This window comes from Symphodus melops (assembly GCF_947650265.1).
Source record: "Symphodus melops genome assembly, chromosome: 1".
Lineage (NCBI taxonomy): Eukaryota > Metazoa > Chordata > Actinopteri > Labriformes > Labridae > Symphodus > Symphodus melops.
In genome coordinates this window covers 46756207-46781511 of record NC_136691.1, presented here as the reverse complement: position 1 = coordinate 46781511, position 25305 = coordinate 46756207, and the positions used below count along the sequence as shown (strand labels likewise).

General features: G+C 40.5%; 1 protein-coding gene across 2 annotated transcripts; it reads left to right on the top strand.

Annotated features, from left to right (window-relative positions):
* Nucleotides 1-1768: 1768 nt before the first annotated feature.
* Nucleotides 1769-24650, top strand: jak2b (Janus kinase 2b). 2 transcript variants are annotated; one of them, XM_079357767.1, is made up of 25 exons: nt 1769-2111; nt 2213-2356; nt 4145-4381; nt 6693-6816; nt 6903-7020; nt 12117-12262; nt 12650-12941; nt 13052-13171; nt 13912-14069; nt 14366-14477; nt 15443-15629; nt 16670-16794; nt 16997-17131; nt 17553-17640; nt 18196-18323; nt 18600-18738; nt 19049-19200; nt 19303-19453; nt 19835-19971; nt 20260-20449; nt 20867-20991; nt 21088-21260; nt 22874-22991; nt 23497-23610; nt 23799-24650. In XM_079357767.1, exons 3-25 carry the CDS (start codon nt 4159-4161, stop codon nt 23904-23906), a joined length of 3363 nt encoding a protein of 1120 aa, XP_079213893.1. In that variant the 5' UTR covers nt 1769-2111; nt 2213-2356; nt 4145-4158; the 3' UTR covers nt 23907-24650. The 2 variants fall into 2 exon arrangements, with proteins under 2 accessions (XP_079213893.1, XP_079213892.1); XM_079357766.1 differs by having other exon boundaries at nt 2208-2356.
* Nucleotides 24651-25305: the final 655 nt, after the last annotated feature.

Sequence of the window (25305 nt, the reverse complement as noted above, 5' to 3'; positions counted from 1 at the left end):
TCAGTGTCTCGGATAAAGACGCTTTAACAGTGACTGCAGGAGTGGGGATCAAGCCCCAGACCTTTTGTTGAAGACAACGGACTCTACCATTTCGCCAAAGCCTCCACACTGAAGAATGTATATCACCCCCGCCTAATTGTCAACCATTCTTTTTTTTCATCCCAGAAGCCAACAGAAATAATAAAAAAGAAACTTTGTGATTTAGGAGGCAGCAACATGTAACCAGCTTCACCCCACTGCCTTTAGTCTACATGCTATAAAAAGCTAATAACCTCCTGACTCAATAGTATAAGTTACAGTGGTATTAATCTTCTCCTCATACACTTTGTCAAAATGCTAACAAGCCTATGTCCTAACATGTTAAAATAGTTTGAAGTATTACTGCTGGCAGATAGACAACAAATCAACAAATGTCAAGATACACTAGGGAGGAAAACAAACAAAACTCTGACTCCAACAAATAACAGGGAAATGTTTATTTGCTGTGACCCAACTCAAATGAAAGTATTTATTACATTTTGTCTATCAATTAAAAAACAAGTTTACTCACCTCTCTGCCCTCCACTTCACTTTTTCTACTACCCACCCTTTTTTGAGTTGTCTCTCTCAGTTCCTCCACTTGTCCATCTTCCTCTATTTCCCTTACCCTCTCATGTTGTGTCATTTTTCTCACCTCCTCTCTCTGCCAGGGGCAACCCGGCTGTGACGCTTTTGTAGATTCACTGGAGGGTAAATTTGTAGCACAACCGACTCTACTGCTCCTCTATGTGTGTGCAGGCTCGTGTGTGTCTCTGTCTGTGCTGCAGCAAATTCAAGTTTCACCTGAAAGCCTGAGGACTCCCCTGCCTTTATTCCTCACAGTGAGTGTGTATCAGGTGTTTGCCCATGGGTTACACCAAAGGATACAAATCTTTGCCTTGCAGCACTTGTTGATCTATTTTGTTAGCATGCTAGCCAACTTAAGCCTAAGGCTTTAAAGAAATCTGACTTTATTTCAGCTGGTTTTCAATTGTGACTGGCTCAATCTAAGAAATACGAACAATGGACTCTAATGTAGTACGCTCAGCCACTTTGGTTCAGCTGAAAAATAATGTCAACAGCTAATTGGCCGATTTGCATTCTGTCTTTGGTAACCCACGTGCATGTCCTCTTGTGCATTTATGACTAAAAATTCACCTTTTAACAAGACTTTTGGAAAAGGAAATCAATTTGTTTCCTTCTTGTCTTTGTTAGAGGCCCCTCAAAGGGTGTCCTCAGTTAGTCGTGACCACAGGCAATCGGACCATCACATGATGAGAGAAGAACAGTGTTAGAGTTTCTTTAAGATCATTGTTTCATGCGTATAATCTATCTATCTATCTATCTATCTATCTATCTATCTATCTATCTATCTATCTATCTATCTATCTATCTATCTATCTATCTATCTATCTAAAACTCAACGAAACCCAATATGTGACTTTGCCTCTTCCCAAATAAGTTATTTCAGGCTAATACACTATCATGAAAATGTCTATGAAGACATTATGAACTGAACACTGAAAACAGTGAAACAGACACTTTATCACCAGCGAATTTTAAATGTGTTTAAATGTTTTACATTTACTGGAATCGCACTAAAAATCACATAATAGTTTGTATAATAATTAAAAAAAAACATATATATACGAAAAGATCCGACTGCCTTGCTGTCTTAGCATGTTTTATGATTTTTTTGGGATAGTTATACAATTGTGCGAAGTTTTGACATTTCCAATTGGTCCATGAACGCAGCGCGTGGTGGGAGAGGTCTGGTTTGTTGACTGACTCGGGTCTGCGCTGTAGCTGTCACTAGTAATCTAGCTAGCAACCTTACCAGAGACGTTCAGTTCTTTTTGAAGATGTCAGTCATTTTTTTATTGAAATCTCTCGCTTAACTGCAGCGACAAGTTTCTGGCACCAAAATAAGTTTTTTCCAGCATGTGAATCTTCGTGTTATTGGAGCAGTAAATATCAGAGCCCTTACGTGGTTTTAGCTACTATTAGCTTAAGTTAGAAGATTGACATTAAAGTAGACAGCTAAAGTTCCTGCGGAGTGAGATGGACACTAGCGTTAGGCTCAACACAGAAAGGTTTGACAAGATGACTGCAACATGGAATTAACTATTTTTACAAAGATGTATTTGAGCCAGTAAAGAAGTTGTCATTTCCTCGGGTGGTTGTTGAAGTTCAGATCTTAGAGGAGTGAAGCAGCAGTGTCTGGGCGTTGCTGTCAAACTGTCGCTCGTCATGGCTGCAGCGCTGGCCTAGGAAGCTAGTAGCAAGCTAGCCATCTAGCTAGCTAGCTGTGGACGTCTGGCTCATCCACCAACAACAAGTAAGTGTTCAAACTCATTCATACATTTTTTTGTTTGTTTGTTTGACAGCATTATCTTTTGTGTCCTCTCAAAGTGACCAAACATAAGTCAATAACGTTGGTTGGGTGAGTTAGTGAAATACACAGCATGCTCTTTGTTGTAACGTTAATGTATATAAAGGAGGGTCTTTGAAGCTGCTAGCATTAACTTAATCTATTGCTGCTTTATTGCTGGTTTACAGCTACAGGACAGGGCCTTGGTGAATTTGTTCTTCATAAAAAAAAATGTTGGGTCTCTCCTCTGAATATATCCAAACTAAGTGTGGTTTTTGAATGTGCTCATTTACAGCTCTTATGTGAGCATGAAACCTTTCAAGATTTAAAGTCCCCGACTGTTTTGAAATGTCTAAGTTATGTTTGTTTATGTTTTCAAATAAAAAAAAAAAACGTTATCAAAGGTATATGTCGATATCTAAAACAAGAATATGCAGACTGAGTCTATTTCAATGCTTCTGAAAGTTAAAAGAATGTACAGCATTGGGAGACAAAATACAGATGTGTGGGTGTGTATGTGTTGAAGGTTTCAGTTCTTCTTTTACATATGGTCAATGTATCCAACTGCATATATACCTATTTCTGTTAAGTGTTTCTCTGCCCACACATTATTGATCATAAGAGCTGAATCGATCAGTCTTACCAGAGTGGCAGACGACAAAAACAACAATTTAAATAATCAACCGAAAGTCAATTACAAAGTGAAAAATGCTGAGCATCAACAATTTCAGTTCCTCAAATCACATGATTTACTGCTTTTCTCAGTTTTACTATGCTGTAAATTGAGTCATCCCTTGTTAATAGTTGTTTTCCTTGTGCTTTTGGGATGTGAATTGGACACTGTTTTCAAACCACAACTTTGAATCACTGAGGGGGATACATCGTTTACGTCCTCTGCCACTCTGAGGGATCGTTCTTTCAAGTGCTGACAAAGGAGACAGGAGAAGTTTCCTTTAAGAACGGTTTCTGATCTGAAATCGCCTTTTAATGACAAAAATAAAGAGTTATTGAGTCTGAAAAATTCAAAACAGCAGGACGATTCACAACAATTCTAGGCAATACATGAAGGAGGAGCCGCCATGGGCAGCAATGAAAGTCACAACTTTGTACACTTTCTGGACTCTGCACTTTTCTTCTTTTTTTTCCTACTATTTTGCCACAAAGGTGCAAATATTGAAGTGCCTGGAAACTATTTGATCCTACTGTATGTTCCATCTTTTTAATTTTCCATTTTCTTTATATTGAGATTGTGTGAGAAATACAACGCCCATAATTCAGCTTTCAGTCTGATATAATACTGTCTTTGTGGCAGAGGAAGAACAGCTGGGCTGTAAAGCAGCTGCTCTACCTCTGCTGAGTACAACATAATTACAACTCCCTGTTAGAACTGTATAGGGATTCTTGTCCATTTAAAACCTTCAAAAAATGGATTTTGAAACACTAAGCTTGGACGGAAAGATGCCATCTGAGGAACTGCTCATGCAGTTTAAGGCGTCTGACTGAATTTCATAACTGACTGAGAGTAGGACTGTTTTTGAATTAGATTTACAGATTTTATAACCTCCGCTCCTTCAAGACAATGATCCCTCTGCGATTCAGTTTTATGCAACGCTTGAATTGGTAACAGTTTATGCAACAGCTGAGAACATGTACCCTAGCCAATCTGGGTGGTTAATTTTTCACACTGCAAAAAAAAAACAGAAAAAAAAAGAAGTGCATTCCTTGTGCTGACAAAAGGCGTTTTACTGTTTGAAGGTTGCCTGTGGCCAATGGTACCCCTGCCAACCATGGAAACTGAAACTGACACCTGCCCCACGGTGCACCACAATGGGATAGCCCATCGAGAGTCTCAATCCACGAGTCCTGCTGCTGATGTTCTGAGACTTCATTTCTACCACAGCAGCCAAGCAGAGGCCAACTGCAGCTTCCGCAGCTACCCACCTGGAGACTATGTGGCTGAGGAGTTGTGTATAGATGCAGCCAAGGCGTGCAGTAAGTACTCCACATGTGCAGGCCAGCATAGCACACCAACATCCATGTGTTTTGCTGTAAGTCAGGCCGTGCTGTGATAAGGTTATCAAGAGGCCACAGCGAAAACTATCCACACATAAATCGTTGGCTTGTTCACCGTACCGATTACTTTGTTCATGGTTTGATGAACTGCTTAGCCTCTTAGTAAAGATAGGTAACCATATGGTGGCTTTGCTATTCTCAGTTCTCTTTTCTACAGAAGAACAATTTAGAAGTCAGTTAAACCATTGTCCAGCTAACACATAGAGCATGGCCATGCAGGGGAGGGGGGGCTAGACTGACCTGCATATAACTTGTTGTTAACTTGCTTGTTGCATGTTTTATAATAAACCAAACACAGCTGACATTTAGGACTATCTTTAGCGTCCTCTTCTTCACTTGTGTTAGTAGTAGAAACAACTCTTAAAACATACACTGTTATGTACTTCCTGTTGCTTGTTTTCTATTCTATGTTTCCAACACAAAGACTTAATTTTAGCACACTACCAGGTTATATTTGCTGAACAATTCGATGTGTCTCATCGTATTGAATTCGAGCTGTCCCAAATGATTCTTTTTCAAACATTTAATCTTGCGATTATTTTTTCGATCACTCGACTAATCTGACAACTAATTTTTCAGTTATCGATTATTTAACATTACTTGCTTGATGTAGCTATTCACGCAGTATGGATATCAAAACGTTTCTTGTCGAAATTTCAATATTTATTCAACATGTCTTTCACATGGCACGTGGAGCTTTGCTGCTCTGGAATCTCCAAAATAAAATTCAGTGTGATGAATTACATTTTTCAAAATAATGCATTCTGATGCCAGATTTAGCATCTGACAAATAACAACAATAAATCGTACAAATTAGCAGAGTAACCGGAAAAAGTAGGCAACACGTTTTTTCCTCCTTCTTTTAGAACTGACAGTCGTGTCTTAAGTGAAATAGTGTATTGACATGTTTTCTCTTCAAACGTTCAAATGCTTCATGAATTCCACATAGTCTGCAAACCAGAAGGGTCAAGAGTAAAATCTCTAGCACACTTTTGATGACCGTGTGCAGGATTGTTTTTGCTACTTGTTGCTCCTCGGAGCTCATGCAGCTGTTTTTGCACGCCGCTGACAAGCTTTCCGGTGCATTGCCGCCTACAGTCTAGTTGTTTGGGAGGACGCGCCGACGCAAATTATTCATGCCGACGAATTTCCCGGCCCTATACAGATCCATTAACATATGGACGATCTTGCGTTCCTTCCCCTCACATGCCTTTCACAAGTAGGGTGTTAACTCCCCACCCAAAGGTGACCCGATGGGACCAACAACTATCCACAAATCAACACCAAGAAATCGCAGGAAACACCTTTTAAAGGTAAAACAACAAAAAAAGAGGGATTAATTGTTCCACATTTCGATAACCTTGTAAATAACAACAATTAACTGAGGACTAAATAAACAAACAAGACAGCAAACTAAATCTCTGTCTGAGATGAAACACACAGTCCAACAGCCTCGGCCTTCTGAAGCCGGCACTTTGTTCTTGAACACTGAGGCCAGGTTCACCTCGGTGCAACAAGTAGCTTCCCTGAGCAGAGCTGGAGAGACTGAGGAGGACCACAGGGACACACGACACAGAGAAACATACAGCTGTCACAACGGCTGACTCACATGCAGAGAGAGACTTCCTTTTTTTAAGCATATGTTTGATTGAGATGCAACATCTTCTGTTTGTGTTGGAGCTTTTTATTGCGTGTTAAAGTGTTGAAGTACAGCTTGATAATACTGTTGTCATTCCGTACCACACTTGCTTTGGATCGTTTCAACTTGCTTCATCAATGCTGTAGTGAAAACAGTATCACGGGTGGAAAGAAAAAAAAAAAAGGAGGAAAAAATCCTTGTATTATTTGCCGGATGTAGAAAGTTAAAAGGGCATACACATTCAGGATGAGGGAAACATAATCAAATAGAAGGGCAGCTGCAGCGTGCAGTGAAAGAGTGTCGGTGTAGGTTTGTGTAGAAGGTCCCATAGGAATCAAACAGGTCCACAATATAATAACTTGTTCCTCGAGAAACTAAGAATGCATTTTAATCGTTGTATAATTGAAGACTGCTCTCTCATTTCATTGACATTGTTTAAAAAATTGAGCCGTTTTGCGATCAGATTGAATAAAAACAAAAAAAAGGAAGCTTGTGTGTTTATTCACACAGTGAAGAAGGAGAGAACCAAACTGGAATAAAAGTATAGGGAAACAGAACATAAAGTGCTCTTTCATCCTCTTTCTGCTGTAGGTATATCTCCTCTGTACTGCAGCCTCTTTGGTCTCTTCAGAGAGAGAGACCGCTTGTGGTTTTCCCCCAACCACATCTTCCAGCTTGAAGAATCGTCCTCAGAAGATGTGTTCTTCAGAATAAGGTAACATACTGAATGTCCCTCTTGAATATCATCTACAAATGTAGTTATCGTCTTACCAGGCTGGTCTGTGTCACCTTCTTCCACAGGTACTATTTCCCTGGCTGGTACAGTGGGGGGGCAGCCAGAGCATTTCGATATGGAGTCGCCAAGGGCTCAGAAAGCCCTGTCCTTGATGACTTTGTGATGTCATACCTTTTCTGGCAGGTGAGTACTTAGGCATAGACCAATTTAGGTGGGAGTGTAGACCTGGATTATTGAGTGTCAAACTCAGCAGATAGGTCGAGCAGTAATATTTTTGTGTGTGTGTGTGTGTGTGTGTGTGTGTGTGTGTGTGTGTGTGTGTGTGTGTGTGTGTGTGTGTGTGTGTGTGTGTGTGTGTGTGTGTGTGTGTGTGTGTGTGTGTGTGTGTGTGTGTGTGTGTGTGTGTGTGTGTGTGTGTGTGTGTGTCCCCGGGAAAGTTTTTTTTTTAATTGAATTGGACTGATTACTGACCCGCAGCTCATAGCAATTCTGTTTCTGAAGTAATGCAGTCTCAATAAAGTTAAAGCTTGACTGATTTGGAAACAAGCTATTCAGTTACAACTGCCAATCATAAATGAGATTTGTAACCAATTATATTTAAGCTTACAATGGCGCCCGGGTCTGCCCACCTGTTGTCAAAAGGAACCCACTCGTGAGCGAGCGGGTTAAGGTTTTGCAAGCAGGAGAGAACACTGTAGTTGCCCACTCAGGGTGGTAGTTTTTCTCCTCACAGGATGTAATGTTGCTCGTGCGAGCAGAGGAATTCTGTGTACGATCACTGTGAAAGCGCTCGCAAAAACTAATAAGGGGGGGGGCGTGGCTGTTTGAGGATACCTGCTCCGCCTGCACGTCCAACAGGGTATGAGAAAACAGTGTCAACACACAGAGCAGCTGCTGACTGTGGGTGGATCCCAAGTGTCTTATTTGCAGTCTCCTCGGTCCTCGGCCGAACCGGAAGTAGTTCCAAAGCCGCCATGTTGAGGATCGTCCCAAAGCTCTTATAGCGAACAGAGGAGGCTGATCGAGGAGCGACGACCGAGGAGACACGAGAGCTGACTTCACGGACGTCTTTTCACTGACAGACACGCCCCCTTTTCGTATATCACTCATTGATTGGACGCTGCACAGGATCAGACTTCAGTGAAACTTCTCAACATGAGCAGAGTTTAATAGGGGAGAAAAGACGGACATTAAAAAGAGGCTAAACGGAGCGTCGGACATTTAAACAGATGATGAACATCAGTGAGTTTGTAAAGAGTCGCTCTGTGATGAGCTGGGATTAAAACGAGTCTGACATGAAGATTAACAACCAAATATGAAGCTCTATAACTTCTATCAAATCAATACATCCTTCATGTTCTGTTCATCATCCCTCAGACTGTTTGAATGTCTGATGATGATGAGGATGACAGTTTGATGAAGAGGAGTCCGTTTTATATTCTCACTTATTTATCTTCACAAAGTTTCATCATTTAGATTCTAATCAATCATTTTCAGTATCCTGACACATAAATATCTGTGTTTATAAAATACAGAGTTCGTTGTCTAAATACAGGCTAGGTTCAGTCCAAACTGTTTAATAAATAATTATAGACAATTCAAAATGAAATCTTTTAGTCAGTAGAAATTGTCCTTTTGGTTATGAGTAGACTGCAGGTTGTTCTTCAGGTGTTTTTTTTTTATAAGGTAAAGACACTAAACACTGTAACTGTGTGTGTTTGATGAGAAATAATACAGTGCGTGTTTGTGTGGACATAAACAGCTGATCGACTGATTGACAGCTGAACATGATCAGCTGATGTCGCGTCATGTGACGCTGTCGAGGAAACGACGTCTCATGTGTCTTAAAGCTGATTTCCTCGGTCCTCTCTCCTCGGCTTCGTTTCCGTGCATCTCTGGTGGGCGGGACTAAGACGCAAGTGGAGGAGACAACTCGAAGGACACTTGGTGCAAATAAGGGACATGAGATTGAGCCTGTGTCTGGATGACTCACAGTTGGATTCACAGCAGATTGACGGGTCCAGAGACCAAAAGTAAAGAGACAAGTAGTTAAGATTTCTGTAACAGGTGCGTCTTTTTCTGTTCCGGCGGACGACAGAGATTTGTTTGTAGCACAAAATGCGTTTGGCAGACAAGAAGAGGAAATGTAGGCAAAAGCTCACTCACACAGGTAGACTGGCTGACCTTATTTTCTTAAATACCCGAGAGACTTCACTTTTAAATACAATACAGTGCGGCTATCCTGTTGGTTTACTGATTTTAAAAAAAAATACATTTATAACTATGTTAAGAATAAAGGGGGCTACAGATTGCTTAACTCACTTTTCAGGTTAACCTGCACATCTCTGCCTTATAGTACATCATGTTTTACCTCAATGTTACTTCATTACTGTATGTTTTAGTAAGAAAGTCATCAATAAATACAATTAATTTTACAAGTTGTTCCAAATATCAAACTACATAGACTATGATACAAAAAAAATGTATCTGCTCTGGAGTTTTGTTAAAGGATGTCTTTGGGTTGTGGACCCAGCACAGAGCTGCATAACTGTGTGTCTGTGTGATAAGAGCACAGGAACATCTCCAAAGTGCATCAGGCTACGGTCTAAGTTAGTTATGTAATGCAACAGATTGATATCACAAGAAGAAGTTATTCACTGCCATTGGCGTTATAGATGACAACATGTTGATCTAGTAGCCAAAGTAGAAGTCCTGTTTGACACAGTATACAGTGCAGCCTTGTGTAAAGAGTCTTTCACGTCAGGCCGGAAAAAGAGGATTTTTTATTTTTTATTTTTTTCAATAAATGTCTTCAGTGTAATTTCTCCAAGTGTGTATAAACACCAATGAAACTAATTAATTTTCAGACATTTTCTCGTTTTATTCTCTGCTCCAGTTTATGTTCTGTGTCTGGACTGATTGAGAGTAAAACACAACCCACAGTTTGTTAGTTTTTTTATTTTTATGATCTGCACAGGGTCACGTATCAACCACTACCCGTTACATCACTTGTCAGAATGCCAAAACATCTTGATAACCGTCCAGTACTGCAGAAAGCACCAAACCAATCATTTCTGTCTGTTTTCAGATCCTGTTTGACCTCAAGCCTTTTGGTTTTACTGCTGATGTTCATTTCAAAACAGGAACAGGCTGCACATTGTACTTCTTTTTTGTATAGTGGGGACAAAATGTGATCCTCTAAAACAGCTGGGCATCTTAGTTTTTTTGGCAGACATGACAGGTGCCATTGTGTGTTTAGGAACACATTTCCCCATACAACTGAGTGATTTTTACCAGTCTTGAATGTTTTCTGAACGAAGATCATGAAGGTCTTCTCTTAGTGTGAGACCATTTTGCATTCCTCTGGCTTCTTTTCCACCTAGTCTGGCAACGCACGCCACATTGGCTCACAGTTTTACTACTTTACTAATGCCCTCGAGGTCAGTATGTCTTGTTTCCTTTTTTGGTTAGCAGAGAAAACTCGTGATTGAGGTTACACTACGTCTGCTCTGGTTTTTATGTAATGAATGAAAAACTTTTTTTTTATTTTTTTTATTTTTTTTTTATAAACTTTTTGCAGTGCTGCTACTGACTGCCCGAGTATTTTCTTTGTTGTGTGTTTGTGTCACAGGTAAACAGAGCCGCATTTTGTCCAGAAAAAAGTTCAGCAGAGATGATTTTGGATGCGTTATCATCAGAGCCCTGCAGCCCTTTTTGAAAACGTTTGTGTCTAAATGACAGTGACTAGAAAGGGAGCCTATATAATATGAGTGAACCAAGGTTACTCGAGCCACTAATGTGACTGGCTCTAACCTCTCGTGAACTGAAGGATTATGTGGATTTAGGCCTGTGGAAATCTGTGTTTGTGGATTGGGAAAAGCCTGTGTAACACTGTGTACTAGCACACTGATGAATTTACAGTCTGCTGTGACCTGGTATCACACCTCAACAAGTCACCTGTAGGTTCAATCAAGGGGCAAGATACTGTACATACAGCAAACATGAGTTACAAAACAAGTATTATCACAAAAATAATAATAAGCGTGTGCTATTTTGACAAGTTAACAGAAATATCTCCGATTGGTTTATGATATTGACAAATAAAAAGCACGCCATTAAACAACACCGAGGGTTCCAAGTGTAACTAGACGTTATGGTTGGCACCTGGCTAATCACAGAACGCAACTCACCAGAGATTCAACGATCAATCCAAAGCAAAACATCACAACCAAAAGAAAAGCAATCCTCAACAATCAAGAAACAGACGAGTGTACACCCTCTTTAAACTTCAAATGTTCTAGAACGTTCTCTGTTCAGCGCGCGTCACGCCTGTCTCCTTCACTCTGTTCAGACGGTCTGCTTACTTTCACTTTCCTACTAGCATGAAGTAGAAACACATGAGCGACACAGTCTAATCGCACCATTTAGCATGTGTTTTAGGAATCGCCTCAAATATAATGATACATGTCAATGTTTTATGCGGGTTACAACGATTTAAGAAAGAGAGGGGAAGCTCCACTGCGCGGGTCATTTGAGGGTGCCACACCCTCAGTGTGTGTTTGCTGCCATGAGACATGCTTATATTGGCTCTGCACAGACGTTATGTTTCGCTTTGTGAGCGACATGTCGGATTCCTTGCGCCCTGTTTCGGCACTGAGCCGTTGTTCATGCATTGTTGTGTTGAAACACAAAGTCTGGACAAAAGGTTCACACCACACTAAGTAAATCAAATAGCAAAATCACGCCGCAGCTTGGGTTTGTTAAGCTTTGACATTTGAGTTTTAGATCCACTCTAGAGTTGCGACCATACTTTATATTTATGGTGGGTCGTGCTCAGCTGCCGCTTTAACAAGGGTGAGATAGAGTAATAATAATAACACATTTTATTTGTAAAGCACTTTACATTCTTAAAATCTCAAAGTGCTACAGAGTTTAAAAGGATAAAAGGGTAGTTAAAAACACATAAAACATAAAAAGCTAAAAAAAAGTTACAGAAAGGCTTTTCTAAAAAGATGAGTTTTTAGGCTTTTAAGATAGAATAGAGATAGAATCATCAGCAAAGTCATGAGGCACAGCTCACTGGATACATGAAATAATAACACGCTTTGAATCTAATCTTTTGATTTGTTTACGTAGGAAATAATACATATATACATCACATGTTCAGTAGAATCACTTTACCATATCATTTAGTATACAGTCTGTGTTCTTACTGTAATTACTCTACCTAAATACCTGAAAACATTCACTAATGCTGCTGTGTTCTTCTCTGTGTGCAGTGGAGGACTGACTTTGTAAACGGTCTGGTGAAGATCCCAAACTCCCATGAGACTCAGGAGGAGTGCCTGGGTATGGCTGTCCTGGACATGACCAGAACAGCCAAGGAGAACCAAATGTCACCGCTCGACATTTACCACACGATAAGGTACGAGAACAGAGACGGTTGTATTAGAGGAGACTGTAAATATCTTCTACTTAGCACGCTTTGATGTAATAGAGTTACTGTTGATGTTACAAAACCCGATTTACAGCACCAATTAATCTGGACACATTTTTGACACATTTTCATTTAATCTTTATTTTGGCTTGTTAATGAAACTAAGTCAATCCTCTAATGCAGCTGTACAGTTTATGCTTCTAAAAAACAATCAAAATTAGGTCAGAGAATAAGTAAGCACAATTAGGAGTTTAGAGAGTAGATTTTCTAACTTCCAGTCATGGTGACTTTTGTGATGTTAGTCAAAGCTTCAAGTTCTTAGACCGTAAGGTTTATGCCGTGACTTTCAAGATTTACCCTCTAACTTATCTCTAGTTATAAGTCCTTCTTGCCAATGGATGTGAGAGCGCAGATCCAGGACTGCAACTTCCTGACCCGCAAGCGCATCCGCTTCCGCTTCAAGCGCTTCATCCAGCAGTTCAGTCAGTGTCGGACCACGGCTCGTGACCTCAAGCTCAAGTACCTCATCAGCATGGAGTCCCTGGAGAGGGCCTTCTACACGGAGACCTTCCAGGTCCGGGAACCGTCCAGTGGACAGCTCATCATCCTGTTGGTTGCGGACAATGGCATCCAGTGGTGCAGAGAAAAATTAAAAGATACTGGCCAGGTTCGTTACAGTATACAAATTCCTTGTATGTGGTAATGTACTTGGAGATCACGCCGATTTTGGATTTGGGGAAACACAGTTAATCGTTGTTTCATATTTCCCCCGTTCAGGAGTTTCAGACTTTGTGTGACTTCCCTGATGTCACTGACATCAGTATCAAACATGCCAGCAAAGAGGGGGCTGCAGAGAGTCGTGTGGTCACAATCAACAAACAAGATGGCAAGATTCTGGTAAACCTCATTGTTGGATATCTGCCTTTTACTCTGTTGTAACCAAGCCAGGGAGCCGGAAAATCTCAACAGCCATGGACAAAGAAATACCAGTGGCACAAAAAAAAAAAATCTCAGTAGCTGGGGGGGCAAAGAATTGTAAGAATTAGGTTCCCATGCAAGCTTTTTATGCAACATGAGTTTTATAAGACAGAGTTTGGGAATAGTTGTGGTGAAGTTCACTGAGAAATATAACACATAATGCTTGTGCCTGATTGAAAAGGATAAACCCTCAGGGAGGAAACCCCTTCTCCCAACGCCCTAACTGATCCAACCATAACCAACCACATGGTCCTTATTGGCCAGCACAAACCACACTGCTTAGCCAGCTTCCACAGAGCCAGGCACTGTTCATGCCAGCGTCAAAGTAGAGGCCACACAGACACGAACTCCTCTGCCACATGGCTCTGATTGGATCCCACACCCTAATGGGTAGATACTCAGGAAGTGAATTCACCTGTGTTTTGCCAAGTTTGGCCCACAGCACCTCATAGAGGCCGAACAGCTGGCTCCACCGTCCTGAACTCACCTCCCACCCCCGACGGCAGCTCTCCCTGGAAAAGAGAAAAACTGAAACAAGAGTCTGTGCAGAGATGTTAGAAAAATGAAGAGCACTTAGTTGATTGTGCCATCAACACTTGCATCCGCACATCCTTACTTTACATATCTAACAGTTTTTTTTTTTTTTTTTTATATTGTAGGAGCTGGAGTTCTCCAGCCTGTCTGAAGCCCTCTCCTTTGTGTCGCTCATCGATGGCTACTATCGCCTGACAACAGATGCACATCATTTCCTTTGTAAAGAAGTAGCTCCTCCTCGGCTTGTGGAGGCCATCGCCTCACATTGTCATGGCCCGATCTCGTGAGTGAAGAATAAACCAAGCCCTTTTTTTTTTTAAATTCTCATGAACAAAATGTTGTTGATTCTTTCCCACGTCATGCAGGTTTTTTACACCCTCAACACCTTACTTGTCTTCATTTTCCAACACTGTCAAACCAGAACTCATACTTCATCATACCAGTGATTCATTTATCATTATTCACACTCCTACGTCTTACGTTTACGACTTCACTGCACCTCTTTTCAAATAAACGCGTAACTCATCGTCCTCAACTGTTACTGCATGTTGTGGTTTTTTTTTGTTTGTTTTTTTTCAGGATGGAGTTCGCCATCAGCCGGCTTCAAAAAAGTGGGAACAAGCGAGGATTGTACATTTTGAGATGTAGCCCAAAAGACTTCAACAAGTATTTTCTGACTTTCCCTGTTCAGGTACGCCAAACTCAGCACTGCTATCTACCATGACTTAATGTGTAGTGATACATTAAAGGAGGACGAGAACGACTTGACGCAGTTTTTACTTAAACTTCAAATTACGACGGACAAAAAACCTTGGCCTAAATTCTATAAATAACACAAAAAAATTGTCATTGAAGTTGTCTGATATCTGATGTAAACAAGACAACAGGCCACATTAAGGTTCTGTATTTTAATACGCTCCTGAAAATGTCCTGAAATGTTCAGACAGCCTCCCCTTTGAAATCTTCCCTAATGACAACAGAGTGCGATGCTATGAGGACAGTTTTTGCCTTTATAGTAGTGCTATGTGTAATTGGAGGTCATAACACCCATCCCACTTGCATGCTGGGAATGATCCTGAACATTACTTCCTGCGTTCACACATTTGTTAAGCTTAACTTCAGACGTAACTGGGTGAGAAAGATTTGGCTGTTTGTGTTCACACGTGCAGCTCAGGAGTTTTGGGCATGTGTGAACATATTCTATAATCGTACATAATATAATATACTATATTATATAATGTGTATATTTGAGCTCCTGTCTCGTTTTAATGACAGAGAAAGTCCTGCTTTAAAATCTGCTGAACGCGTGTGATCAGAATCCCTCATAGTTTGTAGCAGCAGCTTGTCATCGAGTGAGTCGAAGCAGAAATGCATTTTCTTCGTTCTGTTTGAGCCTTCATACTCAGCTCCCTGGTTTGTGTTTTCTTTGGTCACTTTCAGAGTTACAACATGCGCACAGTGACACGGCTACATGTAGAGTTAAGAGTTTCTTTGGAAAGGAGTTCCTTCTTTTAAAATTCTCGCGAATTTCCTCATTGAAATGAAACCAGCTGGACTTTCATCACTCTCGAAGTTTGTCTAAATTTTCTCTTCATTCCTGAAATGAGCCTCAAAAGATTTCATGTTAGCCTCTGCTCTCCTCTTTGTGTCTGCTAGGTGTATGATGCAGTAGAGTACAAACACTGTCAGATCACCAGGTCTGACAGCGGGGAGTTTAACCTCAGTGGAACCAAAAGAAACTTCAGCAACCTGCAGGAACTGCTCAGCTGCTACCAAAAGGAAACTGTGCGTTCTGAAAGTGTCATTTTCCAATTCAGCAAGTGCTGTCCACCGAAATCCAAAGGTAAAAAAAAACAAAACAGGAGGAGGCTAAGCTCTGAAATAAAGTGCAACCATTGTTTGCTTCGAGCTCAGTAACAGTTCAGTGAAAGTATATTGCATGTTATAGATGTACAAAGGTGTCCCAGAGATGGTGTTTATAGATAGATAGATAGATAGATAGATAGATAGATAGATAGATAGATAGATAGATAGATAGATAGATAGATAGATAGATAGATAGATACTTTATTGATCCCGAGGGAAAATATGGTGGGAAACTGTACTTCATAGGGCTACAATGAATTACATTTTGAAGAGTTAGTTCTAGAATAGAAACATCACTTTTTATCCGTATGTCATTGCTTTAAATATTCCTTAAAATAGAAACGATCCGGCCTACACTCTATAATCTGGATGTATAATTTCCTTCTTAAACGTTAAGAGTAAAGCCAGTCCTCTGGCCAGCCTTTAACTTTGATTAAAAATGTACCTCTATGGTCTCAGGATGGGGAAAACACAGTCACACAACCACTGATGACTGAACAATGTCCATGTGCCTTTAATAGGTGCCATAAATTGCGTAATAGAAGCCCAGTCTGTTTTCTCTGTTATGAGGGAGAAAATATGCAGACTTCCAACATGACAAATGGGCAGCTGTGGCTCAGTTTGTAAAGCCGTTTTTTTCTCAGCCGGAAGCTTCTACAGCCACATGTCCGACGTGTCCTCGAGCTGACACTTAACTCTGAACTGCTGCTTAGTGTGTATGAATGGGATTAGTTACATCTGATGGTCCCTTTACATAGAAACCTCTGTCATCAGTGTGTGAATGGTGAGGTGTGAAATGTGGCGTAAAAGCGCTTTGAGTAGTCAGAAGATTAGAAAAGCGCTATGCAAGCTCCAGTCCATTTACCATTTACACCAGTCTCTGGCTCACGTTGTCATTTTTCGTTTGTTTCAATTTTTAAATCACTGTGGGTTGAACTGAAAGTTTTGATCACTTTCAAACCTCAGGAACTCCCTCTCAGCTTCTAGGATGATTCCCTCTGCTCTTTAAACCAACAGAAAAGTCTTGCCTCCTGGTGTGCAGGAGCAACAAGGGCTCTGAAGTGCCTCCATCTCCATCACTGCATCCACACAACATCAGTCAGATGGTGTTTCACAAGATCAGGAAGGAAGATCTGGAATTTGTAAGATCAGTTTGTGGACACTCTCGTACTGTTTGTCTTCTAAACATTCTGTACATGATGAGAAGTTACTCGTGTCGTTCTGAAATACTATTCTTACTTTTGTTCCCTGCTTTAAATTCATGATGATAATCATCAGTTAAGGTTTAGCATGTTCTCATTTAAAAAAAAAGATTGACAACTGAGATAATGTCCTTCTTTTCAGATGGAGAGTTTAGGTCAAGGGACATTTACAAAGATCTTCAAAGGGGTCCGTAAAGAGCTGGGAGATTACGGACTGGTCCACCAGACTGAAGTAGTCATGAAAGTCCTGCACGAGACCCACAGGAATTACTCTGAGGTCGGAGACTTTTTACATTAAACTTAATGAAAACATTAAAAAAAAGTCACTATTTGGTAAAAAAAAACAACAACAACAAAAAGGACATTTAATGATGAGTGTGCATTTTCTTGTCAAATGTAAACACGGTGCAAAGGCTGAGAAGTCATACATTGCTATTTTGTTTTGATTGAGACAAATGTCTTCCACTTGATTGGTCAAACTGAGACCTTTAATGCAAGTGATGGGCGAACATATCCACTTTCTCAGAGGCATGTTGTGATTATGTTATAACAGTGTGAAATGGAAGCATGATCGCATCTCGGCATACCTGTCGTATGAGTACCTTCAACATAAATTGTACCTAATTGGTTTTTATAACGTGCTATTTTTCTGTATAGGTGCACAAATCATGCGTTGTCTGTCTTCTTTTGTCCCGCAGTCTTTCTTCGAAGCTGCCAGTATGATGAGCCAGCTGTCACATAAGCACCTGATCCTTAACTATGGCGTGTGTGTCTGCGGAGAAGAAAGTAAGCATGTTCTCATATGTCCTCGCACGTCACACCACACGTTCATTTGACTCATATTAAAAGCTCATGTCTTTACGTTGTGATGATGCAAAGAGTCTACTGTTGACTCTATAATCTTGAGAGGTCTGTCTTAGGCTCAGGTCAGGCAGTGATTAACACCGTGGGCATGGTGGGCTATTCTGAGAAGGATTACTTGGACCTTTCTCTTCAGGTTTAGGTTCTCTTTAGGCGGTGTAGTAGATTGGATATTCTCTCCTGCTAAGTTTCTGTGAGCTGTTCTGGTCCCCTGAATCAGGATTTTGGGGGTAATATAAAAATAATAATTGTGACAGTGAAATGATATCTTCTGGGGAAATAATGCAGGTCCAGAGGAAGTGAGTAAACTTATCAGTGAGTGAATGATAAAGCTCTCATCAATCATCATCAGTTTCTTTGGGTGAGTCTCTATCCTGCTGTCTCCAGAGTGACTTTGGTTAACCCTGTTTACAAAGAGGCTCGTCAGTAGAACATTCTGTTTCAGTCATTTTTCATTCAACTAAAAAAGTGTTTTTGCAGACATCATGGTGCAGGAGCTGGTGAAGTTTGGGTCTCTCGACACCTATTTGAAGAAAAACAGGAACTTGATAAACATCCTGTGGAAGCTGGAGGTGGCCAATCAGCTGGCCTGGGCCATGAACTTCTTGGTAGGAGTCTGTTAAGACCTTTCAAACAACATTTAACGTTCATGTTTGTTTTCCTCACAAATGAAGGTTCACTCCTTTTTTTTTAAATCTTTACTGATTTCGGCTTTAATGTAAACACAAATGGTATTAAAGGGGGAAAAAAAACATTAAGGACAAGCTTATTTGTAATACAACAGTCTAAACAGAACTAGTTTTGCATTTAAGAGAACAAAGTAAAATGGAACACAAAACAACGATCGGACAAACGGAATAACTGTTTCCTTTTTGAACCTGCAGGAAGAAAAGAATCTAGTCCACGGGAATGTCTGTGCTAAAAACATTCTTCTGATCAGAGAGGACGACCGACGGGCCGGGAACCCCCCCTTCATTAAACTCAGTGATCCTGGCATCAGCATCACAGTCCTGCCAAAAGAAAGTGAGTACATTTTAACCTCAGTACATCTCTTTCATCAACAGGGGGCAGCAGTTCAACAAGGATGGAATTGTACGATGCTTGTATGTCCTGGATTTCACATCGCATTGTGAAATGTTCTATTTTTTAAGGATGGGTTTTAATTAAAAAAAAAAAAGGTACAATAAACATAAGTATACTTGTAAAATAAGATGCTTATTCCTTAAATCCTTGCATGAAACTTCTTTGAACCAGCCGATCTTCTGCCTGAAATTATGGGGAAGAAATGTAAAGTAGAAATCAGGTTGAGTGAAACGTTTGTGTTTATGATCAGTTCTGATTGAGAGGATCCCATGGGTGCCCCCTGAATGTATCGAAGACCCTGCCAACCTGAGCCTGGCTGCAGACAAGTGGAGCTTTGGCACCACACTATGGGAGATCTGCAGTGGTGGGGAGAAACCTTTAGCAACACTTGATAACTCTAAGGTAGGGCAGAGTGTTGTGAAACAGAATCTAGATTGGCTAAATGTCCATGTTTCCATTGTCCAGAATGTATTCTCATATTGAACCCTTAATGTTATCTCTCAGAAAATGCTCTTCTATGAAGACCACCACCAGCTCCCCGCTCCAAAGTGGACGGAGCTGGCTCATTTGATCAACAGCTGCATGGACTACGAGCCAACGTTCAGGCCCACATTTCGTGCCATTATTCGTGACCTCCACAGCCTCTTCACACCAGGTTAGTGAAAACACCACCCATCAGCAGGCCAGCAAAACCGCTGCTAACGTCGTCCCAACAGGGAATCTAGGTCACACCAGAGTAGAATCTCAAACGTCTTCAGACTCACGTGTTGATCATGGTGTCAGTGAAAAGACAGACTGAGCTGCTGCCATCATCGAGCGACTATTAGCTGCTTATTTAAAGGACATGTTGAACATTTTGAGGATGTTTTTTTTCTGTTGGGAATGTTGAATAGACCGATCCAATACAGGAGCACAGCTTGAGCAGCTACCTGTACTCCAGAAAACAAACCCTATTGTTTAAATGTTGACTAACTTGATTCCTCGGCGGTCCGATTGTTTCCTAATTGTCTGTGATTTTGGTCTTTGATTTCCGCAGACTACGAGCTGATCGTGGACAGCGACATCCTGCCCAACAGGACAGCTGGCACAGGCTGGGCGAGCGGCGGCTTTGAGAGTCAAGAGCCTGCTCAGTTTGAAGAGAGACACCTCATATTCTTACAGCAGCTGGGCAAGGTAGCAAAGAGTGTAGAAACTGAGAGCAAACTTTGGGTTGGGCCTGTTGTCCAGATGTTGTACAGCTTTAATAATGTTCTTTAATAATGTAACCTGAGATTAGTTTGTAATACTGATTATTTGAACGGAAACCACTTTTGAGGAAATATCTAATATCTTAGACAACAACAAGTCATTAGCTCATTTATTTTGGGCTTTATACATTAGCATACTTTTTTCTCTCTTTTACGAGAACTGAACCTGGAAACGCTGCTCATTTGCTCACTCAAGTTGGTCTTCTCTTTTAAGGGAAATTTTGGCAGCGTGGAGATGTGTCGATATGACCCACTTCAGGACAACACCGGAGAGGTGGTGGCTGTGAAGAAGCTCCAGCAAAGCACCGCGGAGCACTTGCGAGACTTTGAGAGAGAGATCGAGATCCTCAAATCTCTGCAGCACGAGAACATCGTCAAGTACAAAGGAGTTTGCTACAGTGCAGGTACAGCTCACCTGCAGTCCACACTCTCGCTCACTTCTCCTCATGTTTTTCTCAGATGAAAATGGTTCCTAATATGAAAAGAGATTTTAAAAAGAACAAAACTGCCATCTTCCACTTTCTATACAGATTTGAAACCTTAAACACATCATTCTGCCTGAAGCTGCATTTCTTGGCAGCTTCCTGACAAGCAAAACAAGAATTTGGTTCACTAATAAACACAAGCAAATCTTAGTTATGACAAGAGTCCATTAACTGAACAACATTTCCATAAAAAAAAGTTATAAAAAGGACCACCAGATAAATATTGCGATGTGCAGAAAGAAACTTCCAATGTGTTCCTGCAAATTCTTTGCCAGTTCAACACTGTTGTGGCTGCAGGTCCAACAGATAATGAATGGGCTGCTTTTGCCTTCTCAGGGCGACGAAATCTCCGCCTCATCATGGAATATCTGCCTTTTGGCAGCTTGCGAGATTACCTCATGAAAAACAGGGAGCGGATCGACCACAAGAAGCTTGTGCATTACACTTCTCAGATCTGCAAGGTAACTTCCCTTTCGCTGCTTCACTCACATCCTTTCTGCCCCTGCTGACAGTCTGACATTTAGATTAAAAAAAAATAATGTCCTTTGTGTTCTCAGGGTATGGAATACCTGTCCAGTAAGCGGTATATCCACAGAGACTTAGCAACGCGAAATATCCTTGTGGAAAGTGAACAGAGGGTGAAGATCGGAGATTTTGGCCTCACTAAAGTTCTGCCTCAGGATAAAGAGTACTACATGGTCAAAGAGCCAGGAGAGAGTCCCATATTTTGGTAATGATCTGATATTCTTTTTCATCTTTAAATCCTTTTTTTCTTCTAATACACATCACCAATGCATATTGCAAAATTCTTGTAATATAAATCTAACATTCATCTTTCTGTGTTTTCTAACCTCTATGACACGTGATCTCATGTTAAAGTCTTTGGAGAATGTTAAACTGTCTGTCTTTGTAAAAGCCTCTTTCTTGCCTTCTGACCATTTGAAACACCTTTCAGGGTGCGCTCACACCTGCAGTCCGTACCATGCCCAAGCACGCTTCAGCCCTTAAGTTCAGTTCGTTTGGCCAGTGTGACCTCTCCATTCTGTGCTCGGGCACGATGCACGTCCTCGGCTTTGGCACACTCACAGAGCGCTGTGCTTCAGCACGGTCCACCTCATGCAGGAGGACGCGGTTATTATGAAGAAATCCAGAGACTTGTGTCTGTATCTGAATAACAGGACTCAAAATAAGTCACAAAGTAGCTGTCATGTGTAGCGTACTTAATTTATTAAGATATGAATATACCTTAATAGTCCTCGGGGGGGCACCATCCTCCAGTTTAACAGAAGAAGGTTGAACTCTCGAGGAGCACTGGCTCCCCCCGGGGGTGAGACAAGCTCCACAACACGAGAGTTCAATTACTTACTTACGAACAACAATACGTGAAAATAAAAAACACTTTATGACATCACCATATTTCACTAAATATTCTGAGTTTGAACATTGTGAGAGTCGTCTCTGAACATTCAGGATAAAACTCATTTTTAAATCTGTAATTCAAATCACTGTTAATCAATGAATCAGAGGAAACGCATCATAGATCAATCGTATGAAAAGAGAAAAGATAATGTGTTTGTTACCTTCTATATATATGATAACATGTAATATGATTATACAGAGTCTGAATATATGTTTAAAAGTTTTAACTGAGTGTTTCAGATGTTAAGTTGAAATCCATGAAGTAGCTTTTATCTTACTTAATTTGAGTATTGTCCATCGTAGCAGAATCTAACTCATTCTTAATGTCCCAAGTATGTCGATCCATGTACAAGTCGAGTGGACATCGCTTAATATCCAATACTGAACATATTGGTGGCACCCAAAATGTTCCCTCCTGTCCCAAGCTGTGAAACGTAGACTGACCGTCTCCAGGTCAAACAAAGCCAGTCTCCTTCGATGTTGTCTCTTGACCTGGTCCCCGTCAGCGTTGATCGATTATATGACGACAAAGTGTGACTCTTAAGTCTTGTGTAAACACGAGTCACAGGAGTCTGTGTCCTGGTCAGTGTTGACCAACCAGACCTGGTAAATCCAAAGTGAGACAGAGGGGTTTGGAACCAGATACCAAATGTCTTCGCTAGACGTGCTCCGCGTTGTTCTCTCGACCACGCGTCTCTTTTTTTTTTCATTTTTTTTTTCAATTCATTTACGGCTGCAGCTGATTTAAAGTGACTCCAAACAATCCTGCTTGAGTACGGCACGGCCAGCGTGACCGCGCTCTTACGCTACGGGAAGCTTCCAACTGAGAGACGACTGACGCCTCCATTAAACCATTAAACCCGACCTAGCTGTAAAGCCAGAACGTTCTTCCATACACTCACAAAGTGTGCTGTTTTTTTGTAGGTATGCCCCTGAGTCGTTGACTGAGAGCAAGTTCTCTGTGGCATCAGATGTCTGGAGCTTCGGAGTGGTGCTCTACGAGCTCTTCACCCACAGTGACAAGAACAGCAGCCCTCCTGCAGTATGTGACCACTTCCCCTCACACACAAGCATGCACTAAATGTTTACTGGTTCAACACTTCAGTGCACACACAAAACAGCAGATTAAAGCAAATGTCTGTTTATTTTCACCTTGCACACAAATAATGATTATGAAGTCAGGGGACTGAGGGTTATATTCTAGAAAGAAAAAAAAAAAAAAAGAGAGAAAAAAAAAAGCACAACCTTGATTATGAATCCTTCAGTTTACTGTACAATTACAAGGAAACTTTTTTCTCCCCATATGTAACCGTCATAGGGTGTGAACTTGTCTGTTTGGGTGAAAGCTGTGAATATTTCCGTTTTTTTAAAGAGCCAGAGGTTTTTATCATTGGACACATTTGTCTCTGTGTTGCTTCAATCATAATATATTTATTATTGAGTTTTCAGGTCATACATTGTGCTACATTTACCTTTTAGATTTGGTTTTCTCTAAATCTAAAGGTTTTTTTAAAATCTGTCCTTGCTGTCAATGTTGTCTTCCTCAGGTTTTTATGTCCATGATGGGAAACGACAAACAGGGACAGTTAATCGTCTATCACCTCATCGAGCTCCTCAAATCAGGCAGCAGGCTGCCTCAACCTCTGGGATGTCCCACAGAGGTACGACCAAGTGTCACAGTTTTCGTTCCAATCTAATTCATGAGTCACGTTTGCTCACAACATGTGTCACTGTATGCTAATGTAATTTCAGTCATTTACAACATATGGACTTGTAAAATCTTTTAACTGGTCTGTAGTTGTTTTTTGTTCAGTTACATTTTGATTGTTTTGGTGTTTTTTTCTCACAGGTAAACGAGATCATGGAGGAGTGCTGGGACAACGATCCTGAATTGCGACCTTCTTTCAAGGAGCTTGCGTTGCGCATCGACTTGTTCAGGGACAGTAAAGAGTTTTAGACTAAAAAAAAAAATCCCCAAGTGCCCTGCTGCTTTTCAACCGAGTCGCTCTTAAAGTCCGTGTCTCATATGTGACAATGGAAAGAAGGCCAAAAAGAGGTTCCTCTCCTGCTTGTGACTGGAAGAGTGGTGATTCAAATCTAGGACCAGATGAAAGACTCCTGCCAAGGTGCCTTGAAAGAAGGCACTTAAAAAGCCATTTCTGTACTGGAGCTGCTAATTCAATTACAGCAGAAAAGAAAAAATTGAAGCTTGGATGGAAGGAACCGTTGACTGTAAATGTTTCTGTCAAACTTACTGGATTCTTTTTTTTTTTTTTTTTTTGTGGAGATTATTGCCAGATTCTGAAGCTAGACACTTCTGTCAAAGAAGTCCTCTGTGTGTGTGTTTCAGTGTATCCGTGTGTTAGAGAGAGAGAGTTGTGTCCATACAAACAGCTAGCCGGGCTAGCTTTCATCAACCCTTTTCCCCTCTCCTGAAGACAAATGGACTAAATAGTGTTTTCTATGTGTGTGTGTGTGTGTGTGTGTGAGTGTATATACAAACAGTATATTTGTGTACATATGTCCAGAAATTTTTTATAATTTTATAAAATGGAAATAATGAAATAGTGAAATACTCTATTTGAACTGCCAGCAAAACATCAGTTTTAATGAAGTTCAAAGGTGATTTTAAATCTGTTATTGTTTTTTGTTTTCATTGTGAGAAGTGTTGTGAACATTAAACTTTTATTCCACAACTAAATATGATGAGCATATGTATATATCCATTAGAAACTACAACAATATCCTCCTTCTCCAATAGTACACAATATAAAAGCTTAAATTGCTGTGTTATGAATACAGGATAATGTAAAACCAAAACCAGATTTAATCATAATACATTTTATTTATGGGCACCTTTAATAAAAAAAATTTTTTTTTAAAAAACCCAAGGACACATTCCAAGCAGAGTTAAAAAGGTTAAGGTTAATCAAAAATGATTAATAAAAATACATTTTATCTAAGGTGCTTTTTAAAACAAGTGATAAGTCACGAGGGGGCAGAAGTGGGTAAGGCTCTGTCGCCAGTGGTTCTAATCACATTTAAGATACTTTAAAATATTATCAAATATATTTAAGATACTTTTGAATAACTACATTTGATTATCTTAATGGAATAATATTCGTGTACAGAAAATAAAATTAACATAAAGATGATCCAGACTGAATTGGACAGCTTAATTTCCGATACACACGGTTGCCATATATTCACGCGGTTTAGGCCTTGTATTTAACTGCTATTTCATCTCATAGTGCAGGATCAAATAGGCCTATTAGTAAGTAAAAATTAAAAGACTGAGATAAAGCAAAGTCGTTAACGAACTTACTCTATAAATATGAGATGACGCCTTATTTTGG